Genomic DNA, 15076 nt, shown 5'->3' with positions numbered 1-15076 from the left:
TGAAACACAGAAGAAGCATGCCCAACACTCATAAGTCATAAGTAGCCAATGGTGAAAAAATAATGAAACAAGCAGTACAGACTTATTGCAAATGCCCTATGGCTGACTGCACTGTTTTCCTGACGACTGGCTACTTAAGACCCTGTTGAGTGAATGGTCACCAAAGCAGGCAGAGCTGGAGGCCAAGGGCAGGGGGGTGAGCAGGGTGAAGAGCTACATACATACTCACCTATAGGGATGACAATGCCCAGGACGGCCACTGTGATGTTGTTACCCAGGAGGAAGCGATCACTTGCAGCTGTAGAGCAAGAGAAAGAGAGAGTATGTGTATGTGAGTGTGTGTGTGTGTTGGTGAGGATGAGCTAAGGGCCAACGGTCATGTCATTATCTCCTAATTCACTAGAGCACTCTGCTTCTGCAGCTTAATTGAGTCATAAATCTGAATTTATGTATAAAGTGCTACACCTCAAATGGCTGTAACACAAAAATATGACTTTACATTTATCCGAGTGAAAACAGAATGTCACATTATCAACAGTGGCAGGACAAAGTAGAGCAATTGAGAGGCAGAGGTAAGAGCAGGCTGTTAATTTTAACTGCTCTGTATGGCTGCTCTGTGCGACTGCTTAGTCTGAAATCTGAATTTGTCTGCATAGAGCACAGTAGTACTTGCTTTGGCAAAGTAATAAAATCTCAATTTTATGGACACACAAGATCCTGTTTACTCTCAAATACACCCACCCAAACACACACACACACACAAACTCTATTTTGTACACATTGCCATCTCTTAAAAAAGGTTTCATCCCAGCACACTAACATCCATAAAATAACATCCAGTCTCACAATTACCACACAGAGCCACCATTAGCTAAAGCACAGTTAGTGTCTGATAATGGAGTCTGATCCAAGAGTTTAAGAGAAGTAGAGGGGACGGCACAGGCATACAGACACAGCCTGATAGCCCTACTAGTAAGTGCTTTGCATAATAAAAGCTTCCTGGGTAAAAGACACAGCAATATTCAAAGCATAGAAGAGATTACGAGAAGAATGTTTAGAACAATGATAGGAGAATCTTATGAAGGCTATTTATTATAATCTTATAGAGGCTACTAGTCTTTCAAGTAGTAATCATTTTAATAAGGCTCCGAGTAAATGCCAGATCAATGGTGTGCTTTCTACTGGCTTTTCTCTCCTCTTCTCAGTTGTGCGGTAACGGCACACTTATAGCAGCTGATTCTGTGGTGCAGCACTGCTAATGAGAGTGACTGTGTGCGCACAACCTGTTTGAGCAGGTTGCCTCAGACCCCCTGCTCCCCCTGCTCAGGGCCACGCTTTGTCCTCTCCTTTCACCCCTCACGGACCGGCTGCCCTCTGAATGGCAGTGGGGGAACGCTCCATTGCATTCACCTTCAGAGTCATTAGGGAGCAGGGTGAAGAAGGACAAAGGGAATGAACAGGTGTTCCTACAGCCTTCATCCTCCAGCCCAGTGCTGCAGGCCACAGCTCTTATCTAAAAACACATTCTGCCGGGTGGCTGCATTACATTTTAATGGCACTAAAGCATCCAGGAGACCATTTTTTTTGTTTGTTTTGAGTGGGAGGCTGGCTCTCTCCAGCTCCAGTCAAGAGGACAGAAAATGGCTGTGTAACACTAAAGGTCCATCTAATGTGCTGAGTAGGATGTAAGATTCCACTGCACTGACAAAATGTAGAAAGAGCACACCATCTTTACATCATGCTTTAGGGGTGGCTGTCCATATGAAAAACTATCACAATTTTTAAAACCACACCCTATTACTACACAGTGCACAATTTTGTGATTCCGCCATTTTATAGTAATGCCCGAAAAGCAGAGTGGAAAATATTTAGTGCACTCATAAAGTTCCCACTGTGCCGCACTAGCTCTCAACCATGTATATCTAGCAGTACACAATATCGTTAATTCATTCGGAAGTCAGCCTAAGGTCACACATGTTGTGGGCGCTAAATTACATACTTGTTAGCCAGCCTACAGCTAGTATAGGCTGCGTATAGTCTAAACAAACTGTCACCAGTAGTTTGAGAACACCTAAAAAGGCCACTTGTGTTCTGAACATATCACATGTGAAGGATGCTTATAAAAGTCAGGGCCATCAGCCTCTCTAACTTAGCGCAGAACATGCCTGTGTTGTATTTTTATCACATCCAGGCAGGCGGTGTCTGTCCTTAAGTGCCCACAACAGTGAAGCCAGAGGAGGAGGGGTCTGGGGCGGCAGGGAGGCATGCGGACCGTGGGCACTGTTCATCAGTCCAGCATGACAGCTCCTCTGCCTCTCCTGCCTGGCCTAATTCAGCAGAGCGGGACGTCCTGCCTAGGGTCGCAGCCACTGTCTAATCTATCACTCTCAAGTGGCCAGCCGCTGCTCGGTGCGCGCAGCCACCTGTGCACGTTGACACCGGCTGGCTGCAGGGAGCATGGGGCAGTCAGGAGCTGGATCTCATTTCTATATCTAATGCACACAGCAAGCAGGAGTTTTGCTCAGCTCAAAGCGAGGTGTGCATGGAGAAGGTGGAAATAGCTGAAGCTAAGAGGCAGACACCCCACTGGCAGATACAGAGACACACCAGCTGTCTCTCTCTCTCTCTCTCTCTCTCTCTCTCTCTCTCTCTCTCTCCCTCTCACACATGCATACACACAGTTATGCTATGCACTGATTGTCCATCTGTATCAAACATTTTGTCACATGGTTGCATCATGGCTTTGAAAGACAGAACAGCATTGGTATGTCTATCAGCTGAAAGCTTTGCACCACCTAAACGCTCTGATATGTGAGGTCACTCACCACGGTGTGAGAGGTTGGTGTTCTCGCCGTGTTCCCTGTTGGCTGGGGAGATGGTGCTAAGGCCAAATGTCTGGCTGCTGCCAGCTGCAACTCTCCCGGTGGAGGCTGGCCATTGCCACGGTAGCGTGGTGCTGGTGTGTGTGGTGCTCACTGTGGAGGATGAGTCTGTGGGTGAATAGGTGGTGGAGGAAGATGTTGAGGTTGATGGAGCTGGAGGTGTGGTACTGTGTGTGCCTGTACGAGCAGGAGTGGCCGAAGACATGGTTGGAGTTGGAGTAGTAGAGTAGTAGTAGATGGTAGTACTGGTGGTAGCTGCAGAGGCTCGAGTGGTAGTTGCAGGTTCTGTGGTGGTAGTTGTGGAAGGTGGGGCAGTTGTAGTCTTGGGTTTTTCCACTGTATGTGCAGAGAGACAGAGATGCAGGGAGAGAGAAGAGAAAAAAAAAATCATGCTATACAGTTAAACAAGTAAGCATTGAGCCTGGCCTCTAAGTGTAACAATTCGAACTGTCACTGTGTGTAGAACTCCATCCCCTTGCACTGCTGTCTCTGCCCATCATTATCCACCTTCAAAAAGCATTTAAAACATTTCTCTTTCAGACTACCTTATAATAAAAGGTGCTTATAAATAAAATTTATTATTATTATTATTAGACAGACATGTGTTCCTCAGTGGTGTATCATAGGCAGTCAGGTGGCCTGGATTTGTTTTTTTATCCTTTTTTTTTTTTAAAGAAGGCAAGTCTTCTGTTTCTGCTCCAACTCCACTGCACTGCTCCACTGAGCCTAAAGAACCCCGCCGACAACAACAACAACATCAGCAACATGGAGCCCCCCCCTTGCCGCTGTTCCCTGGGCTGCTGGTCTGAGAGGGCTGAGAAACACTAACTAGCAGCTTTAAGGACCTGTGAGCTGTAAGACGTTCTGAGGCAAGGTCACTCAGTTCAACAGAACAGCGCGTCGCTTGAATATGTCTGCCCACTCGCAAAGACCCATCGCAAAGACCCCCCCCTCAAATCCATCGATCCATGTGCGAGCATCTTCTTCGAATCCTTCGCAGTCATGGCGTTTCACGCGGAGCGGCTGTGCTTCAAGCGCGCCGGAGGGCTTACCTGCCACGCAGCGGCGCATGTCCGGGCCCAGCTCGCCACCATCGGGGCAGGCGCACGTGTACTTGGGCGAGTGCTCGGTGATCTGTGGGGCTTTGAGGCACAGGTACTCACAGCCTCCATTGGGAAGACTCCCCATGTTACAACTGTCTGGAGCTGGGCGGGAAAGCACACAGAGCGAGTTAGCTGCATTAGCCACCAGAGCTGTGGGCTCATGACTGTTAGCATAAGACATAAGACAGTGTGCAAGGGCTGGAATGTTAGCAGGGCAAATGTGTAAAATCTAAAGGCCACTGTTACTGATACCCTGTGACAATAAAACTGTTTTTTTGTGCACTGGCACTAGTGGAGCACAAGAACCCAGCCATTATACGATCAGAGAGATCCATCTAAGATATGACTGACCCTATTGAGAGCCCTCTGTTCCTTTTAAACAGGGCTCTCAGGAGTGGGCTAAAACAAAAACACGTTCATCTGCACACCCAGATCTAGTAGGGTCTGGCTGCTTTGAAAGCAGTTAAATACACTGAGACATCATGAAATATCCTCAGAGTAAGAACAATGACAAGGAGAGATCCCGGTCTACAGCTTCACAGCATTCAGAACATGAAGGCACAAAACGTTCCTGCCCTTAGATACACACCCGCACATTCACATGTGCTGATATTACATTCTCATACCACAATAATTGTCTGACCTTTTATTACACTTTATGATATTATCACAATTACACACACACACACACACACACACACACACACACACACACACACACACACACACACACCTTTGGGCTGGCGCAGTTCATGGAACACCACCACATCCAGCGGGTTGTTGAGGTGCTGTGCCAGCAGAGCCACATCATGGCCGGTCAGGCGGTCCACGCTGTATATGGCCTCATCCTCCAGGTCTGTCCAGTAAACTCGGTCCTGTGGAGGACAGGTGGGGGTGGAGGAGTGAGAGGCAGCTGGAAACAGCCCCCTCTATGATGACAAAAGAAAAACTTGGGCTTCAAATCAGCAGCTACTATCAACCGCAGAGACTGAGACACCGCCTGTTCTGTGGCAGACGGAGGGCGAGGAACAGACTGGCTGACAAAGACAGGAGGATAATGACAGAAAACAGCAGTCATGGCTCACTAGTGATGAAAGGGCTGAAAAAAAAAAGAGTTGAAAATAAAATGGGTGCATTTTAAGCTTTTTCTCAGAAAATTCCTTTATTCACAAGCTTGAATAACTTGTGATTTTGACAAGTATAATTAATATAATTGTACAGTCACCCTGACCAATACTGCAATGGTGACCATTAATGTCCATTTTAAAATAAATTTGAAATATGGTTTGCCACCTAATCGCTGTGGGCCCTTAAGGACATGTTTCTGTGGACAAAGGTTAACACCTGTGATTTGTCAGAATACACCCAACCCACTCAAATTACTCAGGAAAACCTGTTATGGTACCCATAGCACTACTGGTTATTGAAAGTGAAATGCTTGACTATGATACAGTAGGTACACTGCCCAAAGAAATGCACTATTTGTCTTTTGCAACAAAACTAACCAAAGGTCAAAATGGCCATTTCAGTGAAAATCAAATAGTGGAGATAAACTCACTGTGTGGGCATAAGTGTTTTGTTTAGGAAAATGAACAAACAAAAAACACAGGAAAAAATAAACATGCACAAGGGGAGGTAAAGTAGATAAAACTATGAGAATGCCTGGCACACAAAATGCTCGAACAGAGAAAGTTCAACACAGAGGAACGCACAATGTTAACAATATGAATGAATGTGTGTGCGAGTGTGAGTGTGTGAAAGATATTTTTCAAAGTCTTTTGGATCACGCAGGTTTTCCATCAGCTTAATTAGAGTTTACACTGCTGTCTCTTAGCCGCACCACTGCCATCTGTAACAGTCTGCCAGTGTTCACATGCTGGTTTGAGACACAACACCTCCTCCGCCATTCTCTCCTCTTCTCTCCCTCCCTCCCTCCCTCCCTCCCTCTCTCTCCCTATCCCTCATTTCTGAACAACCCCTACCAGCCTTTCCTGCAGACGGGTCTGTTACTATGACTACCGGACATTCACACCAATTTTTCTTTCAATGGAATTTGGAAGTGGATGATTCGGGTGGGGTGGCAGCCTGGAGGTGCTCTCGCGTGGGCCGCTAGCTCTTGCGTCTAATAGCCTGGCGGTATTAGACGACGTTTACTGGGGGCCGCCTTTGAAAAGGTCAGCCCTGTGGATCTTTTCTGAGATCCAGCAGGTCCCCACTGTTGATGGCAGAAACTACAGCTGACTGTTATGGACAAAAATATAATTTGGCAACTACAATGCCCTTCTCAACCCGGCTCCTCCTTGCACGCCTACATCTATGCTGTAGACCCAGAGCCAGAGCAGTCTCATCTGTACGCCGCTGTGCAGGGATAGCAAGGCCGTTTGGCCCAGCAGCAAGCTGTGCAAAGACCTGTCCTTGCCTCTATAGATTTGGGGTGGGATAACACCAGGCTCAGTCATTCCAAACTTCAGCAGTAGCTCCGGAGCAGCCTCAGGGGCACGGCACCCGCACGGCGCCTCATTCCTCAAACGCTCGGCTCCAAAGTAAAAAAAAAAAAAAAGGGGAAGGAAAGGCCATTGTTTGCCCTTTGCGGTGCGGTGCTGAGCGGGCTCATCGACTGGGCTGTCAGGAGCAGGGGCTGATGTATGGTGCAGCCTGGGTCCTGCCTGCCGGCCCCTTGTGAGCTGCATGCCTGGAAAGGCTTTTACATTTGGTTTGTCCTTAGTTGCTGACTGTGAGGCTTGGCCATTCATCTAGCAGGCTGTGGTGCTCTCCTGGTGAGGAGCACACTACTGAGCAACGCACACTATGTCTGAGGACAGCAAGTAAGAGACAGAAGAGAGAGAGTGAGAGAAGAGAGAGAGAGAGAGAGAGAGAGAGACTGAAAAGAGAGACTGGCACAGTTCAATTCTGGATATATTCAGATTGTGAAAAAGTGATTCAGATTCAGAAAAAAACAAAAAGAGGCTTCTTTGTGGCTGCAATAGTTGCATCGCTGATCTTTCACTACAGGATTCCCTGATTTTTAGGCACTTTATGCACAGGAAGATATATAAGCTTGAATATGGCAGAATAAGGATCTCACAACACAGGTTACCACTGCTTGTCGCTGCTATCCACCAGCGCTGTGTTGAACGAAAGAAAGGAAGAAAAAACGGCCGCCTCCTCACTCATCTATAGACTTCGCCTGCGGAGGAAGGAACTCTTTGTTCCCAGGCACCGTCCATGCTTGCTGGGCACCGTCTTTCTGAGACCTGCTGTCTCAGAAACAGCTCTGAAATCTCTGCCTGAACAAAGCTGGACTTCAGTGTCACAGGGTTCGACATCTCCGGGGGCAACGGTGGGAAACAAAACAAAAGCACCTCCCCAACGCAGTGGCCAGCAAGCAGACTGGCATGCGTCTGCCCCAGCAGGCTCTAGGCCCGGAGAACACCAGAGCCCGGCTTCTTCAGACCCAGCTCCCAGGGCTACTCCCTAATCTTCTCCAAGAAAGATCTGCTTCAGTCCAAGTCTGAGCTCACTACAAAGAACTGCTTCCATTTCATCATTTATCACAAACTAATGTAAAATGTTTCTCATTTGAAGTTATTATTCAAGAATACATTATTTAAATCATTTTTAGCTGTTTAATAAAACTATAAAGGATATTTAACAATATAAATATATTGCTTGCACAACCTTGTACAGTTTTTAAACTGCTGTGACTTCATGTATTTCTTTCAAACAGTAACACATGTATACCCCTAACACAGTGGCAACAACTGTCATGACTGGACTAATACATGATACTGGCTCAGTGAGTTATCATCACTACTGTCAGTCCTTTAACTTTGAACTTCTGTTGAAAAAATATTTCCTAGCTGTTCGGAACAATGACAGAGCGGCTCCGAAAACAGCTGGATGCCAAACTGTTTTTCTTCTGATTTTCATCTTTTGTTATTGATAGAAGACACAGAGTGTTTAGCCCTACTGTATACCGCTGTACACCTCTGTAGACATTATACCTCTTCAACCCCGAGTTGTCTGGGAAACCTAGAGTTGAAGCAGAACTGCTGAGCTTCAGTTCAAAGAGTGGAAAATGAAAAGCACCTCGCCTCTTCCTGAATCCAGGCCTAGCCCGTCTGCACGGGCAGGCGCAGGGCTTCTGCTGTCAGGCCCAAGTGACAGAAGTGCCCCATCTGCCCCCTCACTAGCCCTTTTGGAGATGTAACAACCAGGTTTCTCACTGTGAGGCATCGTGCATGAACCTTAATTTAGCAGAGATGTCAATTTTGACAGACAAACAGAGTGAGACCGGCATTTCCAAGATGTCATAGTTTTAACCTGTTCTGTGGCTCTATCTTTGAATTTATCTCTCTCATCTGACAAACTATAAGGAATGCATTGTTACAAATGACTTAAAAATGACTTACAAACGACTTACCTCAAACAGGGTTAGGGCAAATGGATGGCCTAAATGGTTCACAGAGGAGAGCAGAACTCTGCGGTCATCTCCATTCAAGTCCACGCTGGAGATAAGGTGGAGTTTAGAGTCCACCCAGTACAGACGTCTGCTAGATAAATCTGGCAAGAACATTGAACCAACAAAGATTCACAATCAACGCAGAGTGCAAAATATATTGCTGTTGATGCAAAAATTCATTTCAGTACCAAAGTAGTCATTCAAAAGGAGTTATAAGCTCCCGTAGCTCTTCAGACAACGCAGGTAGTGCAACATGCTAGCAACACCAAGCTCATGGGTTCAATTCCCAAAGACACATGTACAGTCATACAATATGTAAGTAACCAGGGAAAAGAGTGCCTGTCAAATCCTGTATATGTGAATTTTATCTCTTAATATAATAAAGAACTTCATTTGGGTTTAGAATCAATAGCAAGATTGGTAGCAGAAAAAAAATGCATACTGTTGTAACGCACATACACTGAAGGATCCAAAAGAGAATTATTTTATATTTATCCCTTGGGACAAAACAAAACAAAACAATTATTTGTGTTTATCCAGACCAAGCAACACTCAATTCCTCACTTTCTGAGGTGCCTGTCGTCTTTTCTATCCGTCTACCATGACTGCTTTTTCAAATGGCCTCCTGCTTTAGGGTGTCAGAGAAATGATGAAAATATTGACAGTGCTGCTTGGGCAATTCCATTTAGTTTTTCCTAAACTGGCAGGTGACTGATGAAGAGGAGAGTGTGTGAATGATTCGGAGCCCTGCTAGCCACAGGAGACTGCCCCCAGTTATTAACACTCACCTTCTCTCCTGCGTTTTTTGTCTTCAACTTTTCCCATCACTGTTAGTATTATTGTTTTTCTCCTTCACCATCAACCCTTGTTGATCGCCTCTCTACTTAATGGTTAATTCCAGTAACATGAATGAATCCCTTTTTTAATGCATCACATATTGCTCTACACCATCTTCCCTTTTTAATCTGTATTTTCAGATATTTTTTCCCAATTTGAATTTGAATACATTCAGCGAAAATACACACATCCTCTGAGGAATCGGATGATGAAATTGAACTCAACATTCATGGCCGAACAGCACCTTTTTACCTAGTGTAATTCCATTGGGCCACTCGATGCGCTCAGAGACCAGCAACTGCCGGTCCACCCCGTTCAACCCTGCCTTCTCAATCTTAGCCTGGGTACCCCAGTCTGACCAGTACATAAACCTGAACAGCACAGAAAAGTAGTAAAAGCAGTCAGTTCAACAAAAAGTACATACAGTATGAATTCATGAATTTAATTTCAATTAGCTTAGAGGTAAAAGATTAATCAAAATTCATTATATATTGTGTTTTTGTTTTGTTAAAACAAATTTCTAAAAATAAAGATACTCAGATCCATAAAATCTGCTTAATAAATGTATCCAAGGAAATATGTTTTAAAAACCACTGAAAGTCTTTTAACCCATGTGCTGGAATGCATCTCATAGTACAATGTTCCATTCTAGGAAATCTCCAGATTCACACATGTCAAGACTCCAGAGCAGTTCAGGTAACTATATGTTAATCAAAAGCTATGTAAAACTCAACTACGTCTAAGAGGAGCTGGCACTTTGCCCACAGGCAGTAATTAGCTTTCATGAAGACCTGTTCTACGGTGCTCATTTGCCTGTTTGTTAAGCTCCTCTACTTCAATAATTCACTGCAAAGAGGCTCAGGGGGACATAGCCTTTGCGATGACAGGAGAGAAACACTAAACTTTTCTGAAGCTCACTGAGAGGATAGCTGCTACCGGGCACTGAGAGTGTTAAGTGGAGAAGGAGCACCATGTTTTTTTAGGGCTTGTAGAAGAGTAGGTCAGTTTTCTGTAATAGCTCAGAAGGAAGGGAGAGTATCATGTCGGTCATACCCTCCCGTCTAAATTAGGTCAAACTAACCTTGTAAGTTCTATAATAATGCATTCAAATTAGGCAAACCAGAAATAAGGTATTTAAAGTTTTGTGTGTTCTGAAGCCTCACCCTTGTCTGGGATCAACAGCAATCGCACGTGGTTCACTTAGTTCAGTGTCAATCAAGATTTTTCTCTTCTTGCCATCATTAGTAGCGACAGAAATAGTCTTATGTCCAGAGTCAGTCCAGTAGATGTTTTTATGAACCCAATCCACAGCTATGCCTTCTGGGGAATGTAGTGCAGATTCAATGAGTGTGATCTGTTCAGATGCATTACTGGCTTTGTTGATATACGCACTGTAAAAGAACACACGCACACACACACACACACACACGCATTAGTCTTTGTCTTCAGGATGCAGGCTCATATGGTACGAATTTGTTCATGATCAATCACAAGGCACTGAATGCCTGTACAACTTTATGGTGAGTGACCAGCTCACCAACACCTTCCATAGCCAGCTGTTGTTTCTATTCATACACAAGCATCAAATTAAAGCAACATCAGTATATTTCTCAAATAATGATGGTGAAACAAGACAACAATGTTATCTGCTCTTGGAATCCATTCACTAACCCAGTGCTGAGGCATGTACAGAATGACATATGAGCGCACTTTGAGGCATTATGGCCGTCGATGGGAACGGTGCACTGCAATTGGCTGAGCAGCACTACTATGCAGCTCATTACAGGGCAACTTATCATTTTGATGCCACTTGTCACTGGGGGTGGGTAGACCTTTACAGCCTGCTTTTGCTCCATCTGCGACTGCTTAAGCAGACACTCCTTTAACAGATGCCACCCTGTATGTCCGGGTGTCGCCCTCTACCCTCGCGAAGCTGCAGGATCACTAGGCTCTTCTCAAAGACGAGCTTCCGTGCGTCCCAGGGGCGGGTGCAGACTTGATCAGTCAGCATTTCTCTAGTGTTCCTACTGTTCCCACAGCACCAGATTACTGGCCCCTTTCCATTTCAGCTGACTCAAAAAAAAAAAAAAATGAGACAAAATAAGGAGAAGAGGGTCTATGACCAGAGAAGGCTAGAGGGTAATGATGGTGAAGGTGACATAAGTAAAGCAGCCTCATTCAGATAAACATGCTAGATCTAAAGAATGGCTTGATAAATATATACAGTATGGATGCTGATTTTATGCAGACACAGTTAAATGCAGTGATTTGTAATATTCACATTGAAAATCTAGAGTTAAAATCAATGCTAAATATTGCACAGTGCAATGCAAGCCTAAAACTTACTGTCTAAAAAGTAAATAAAGCCATATTGAGCAAAGCACATGCTGCATATGGACAAGGTTTTGACAAGTATGGAATGGATGAGCTGGAGTAACAGACTGCTCTCCCTAATTGCTTGTGTATTTGTTTGCCTTGGACATCTTGGCTAAAACTTGGTGCCTCATTGAACCAAAATGATGCTAATCAGAGTGAATCAGGTCAGCGACAACATTGCCACGATTTATAAATCAACGAGACGCAACGCGGCCTTTCCACTCCCAAAACGACATTAGGAGACACTCTTGCCATTACCTAAAGTAAGGCCACAGAGGAAGCCAAGATCAATGAATATGTTTTACTAATTTAATTGCTATTGAAAGCAGCCAAACCCAGGTTAAATGTAATTAACTTAAATAACAGTGGGAGATTTTTAGCCTCCAATCAGTATGTACACACCAAAAACCTTACAAAGAAACAGGCACATTCCAAGTAGTGAGCAATTATAATGTCAATCTCTGTTGATTATAGGGATTAAAACAAAACAAAAAAAGCCCCTCTCTCTCTCTCTCTCTCTCTCTCTCTCTCTCTCTCTCTCTCTCTCTCTCTCCCTCTCCCTCTCTCTCTCTCTGCGTGTGTGTGTGTGTGTGTGTGTGTGTGTGTGTGTGTGGTGTGTGTGTGTGTGTGTGTGTAATTAGCACCATGCCAATACAGCACATTCATTCTGCTCATGACATATTTATTTGAGCACGCACACAACAGTAGAAAGTGCTGGGATAAGATAGGGTGTGATACCAAGTACCAAGCGGTTGACCAAATTCATTGGTTTTCTGTGATCAAACCCAGTACTGTTTATTTTTAAACCTGCTCTGTGGTGCCTGATTCCTCACTGGCCTTCAAGCCCATATTTTATCAACTGGAAACTTAATTTGCACAGAGCATTGCACATAGCATGCACAAAGTTATAGACTGAAAATTCTTAGCAGCTGATTAGATAAGAAACTTGCCTGCTTTCATAAAAATGGCAGTTGTAGGATATCCCATTGAACAGGACTGACTAAAACGCACACTGGCAAAAGAGGACTGTCAAAAACCCACACTGTGTGCATGTATGTATGTATGTATGTATGTATGTATGCATGTGTGTGCCTGTGTGTCTGAGTGTGTGTGCATGTTTATGTGGAGCAGCTGTTGCAGCTTGATTAAATCTGCATTCTGGATGAATAATATTTTCTGAATCTCAGGAAATCTGGCACAGTGCCCTGAGGATGCGGATGTCAGGATGCACACAACACAAGGAGAATGTTTCATGGGGGTCAGTAATAGAAAGGGATGAGTGGTGCCGACAGTCCTTCTGAGGAAAATGAGGGGAGTGATGGGAAAAATTAAAGTGGGAGGTTAATTAAACGCAGCATATGGTGCAGCTGAGATGACAGAGCAGGGCCTGATGGGACTCAGTGTGACATGGGGGACAGAAGTCCTCATCGAAGTCAAGCAAAGCAGTATTTACCCATGTAGGGCACAAAATGTTCAGGCCCCAGCGTAGCACCTAATATGTAAAATACTTCTACGGGACTGATCACATGTGTTTAGAGAGGCTGCATTTTTCAAAGCATTCTATAAATATGTGCCCTTTCAAACATTTTCTCCAATTCAGTTTTGTACATTGAAGTATCTAACTAGACACTCTTGTTCATACTCAGAAGCATCCTACCTGCCTAGAAATTCTGACCATAGTGCCAATAATGTGTCTATGCTTACTAAATGTTTAGCTTCAATGATTAAAACTGATACTTAAGATGAAATACTGGAAACAGTGCTTTAGCCTCCCTGCTCTCAAGAAGAGTTAAAATACAGTATAAGCAAGCCACATGGGTCAAACAGTAGTGCCAGGTTTGGTCTACACTGATGACACCCTGGCACTTAATGCTCCAGGAGGTTTGCTCAAGAACAACAGACAATGGAACAGTTTTGGGTGAAACTATCAGCCTACGACAGCTAATGTCTGTAATATTATCCACTCTCCTTTACATTTGATAATGTCAAAAAGAGAGTTATACATGCACATACACACACAGACAGAGGACGGAGAGAGAGAGAGAGAGAGAGAGAGAGAGAGAGAGAGAGAGAGAGAGAGAGAGAGAGACAGAGAGAAAGAGAACTGTAAAAATTCAAAGGTGATGTGAGGATTATTCAGTAGCTCTTCATTAATTACTGCTTCTCGATGGCTGTGGGAATGTGAGAGATGTAGATATGAGGAGGGAAGAAAGACAGTGAAAGAAATCACCCTTTTAATCTTTCACATGTCTCTGGAAATCTAAACCAATTACTGCCACACACTGCATTATGCATGGAGTGAGGCAGAGTGGTGTGCTAGAGAGAGAGTGTCTGAAAGACAAGTTATAGGGGCCTGTGTACCTCAGACAGTGAGAGCAGCTGCGTTGTTGAGCCATGTTTGCATTCAGCGTGGGTCTATAGTAGGGTTGGGCTGATACACAATCATCAATGGCAGAGACAGTCACTGACTGACACAACATTGTGATGCCACACCCCCTCCGTCCTGCCTCCACAAACAATGTGACGCACCCTAGCTGCTAGCTGTAATTCCAGCATCTCCACTACAGTGAAGAAAACTAGATTTCTATACGATAAAAATACATATACCATATTATATCAACCCATAGAACTAATGAATATGTATTTTAAAGAGTCTTGAGTACTTCCAACGAAAAACCATACATTAGCCATTTCCTCTTTTTTCTGTAGTTTTCTTTTTTATTTTGTAAAAGGCTAAAATAAGTGTTATTTAGACTTACATTACTTCATTCATGTATAAGCATTTAAAAATAATACTTACAATAATGCTTTATATTATTGTATTTATTCTGAAAAATGTATCTTCCAATAGTGAAATCAATTTGTGGCAGTGGAGATAAGCATTTAAGAGCATAGAGGTAAATTTAAAAATATTGTCGAAAAAAGAAGCGATGCGTAGAGGCACGTAAAGAAGGTGTGCATTTGTGTGGTAAGGCCAGTGGTTACTCCTAGAAGATTTCCCAGCCCCCCAAGATTAAATGTAAGCTTTTAGTAGAGCCCTAATAACATAGATTTCATTCCTAGGTAAAACTGTCCCTAGAGCTGTAAAAATGCCCACGACCCACTATAACACATCTCCCCCACCAAGCAACTCTTTAGTCACTGTGTACCTGAAGATCTTGCGATGAAAGAGGTCACACCAGTACATCTTGTTGGTGGTGACATCCACATCCAGTGCGACTGCGTTTTTCAGGCTGGGCACTACTTGGGTGTAGTCCCTCTTCACCAGGTCCAGCCTGCGTATCTCATGGCGGTTGGTGAACATCAGGTACGGGCTGGAACCTGTAGAAGAGACAGCAGGGGAGCGTTACACATTAGTGCTGAGGTTTACAGATGCCACTGCCCTCTACAGGAGGTGTAAATAAAACCAAACATCC

The 15076-nt window shown here is 44.2% G+C and overlaps 1 protein-coding gene across 6 annotated transcripts in view; it reads right to left on the bottom strand.

Moving 5' to 3' along the window:
* Window positions 1-15076, bottom strand: part of lrp8 (low density lipoprotein receptor-related protein 8, apolipoprotein e receptor) — a 115573-nt gene that overhangs the window by 7403 nt on the left and 93094 nt on the right. For 5 of the 6 annotated variants that reach the window (XM_035524325.2, XM_035524327.2, XM_035524326.2 and 2 more), the window contains 8 exons: window positions 14810-14981; window positions 10448-10675; window positions 9537-9655; window positions 8409-8548; window positions 4719-4860; window positions 3935-4087; window positions 2826-3218; window positions 230-298 (listed from right to left, as the gene is read on the bottom strand). In XM_035524325.2, coding sequence (XP_035380218.2) covers window positions 230-298; window positions 2826-3218; window positions 3935-4087; window positions 4719-4860; window positions 8409-8548; window positions 9537-9655; window positions 10448-10675; window positions 14810-14981 — 1416 coding nt within the window. The remainder of the gene's footprint in view (window positions 1-229; window positions 299-2825; window positions 3219-3934; window positions 4088-4718; window positions 4861-8408; window positions 8549-9536; window positions 9656-10447; window positions 10676-14809; window positions 14982-15076) is intronic. The other variant, XM_081717464.1, reaches the window with a different exon arrangement.

Source organism: Electrophorus electricus, chromosome 7, assembly GCF_041902795.1.
Source record: "Electrophorus electricus isolate QZ-2024a chromosome 7, ASM4190279v1, whole genome shotgun sequence".
NCBI classification, from domain to species: Eukaryota; Metazoa; Chordata; class Actinopteri; order Gymnotiformes; family Gymnotidae; genus Electrophorus; species Electrophorus electricus.
Note: the sequence above shows the minus strand (reverse complement) of the source record. Positions and strands in the feature narration are given on the sequence as shown.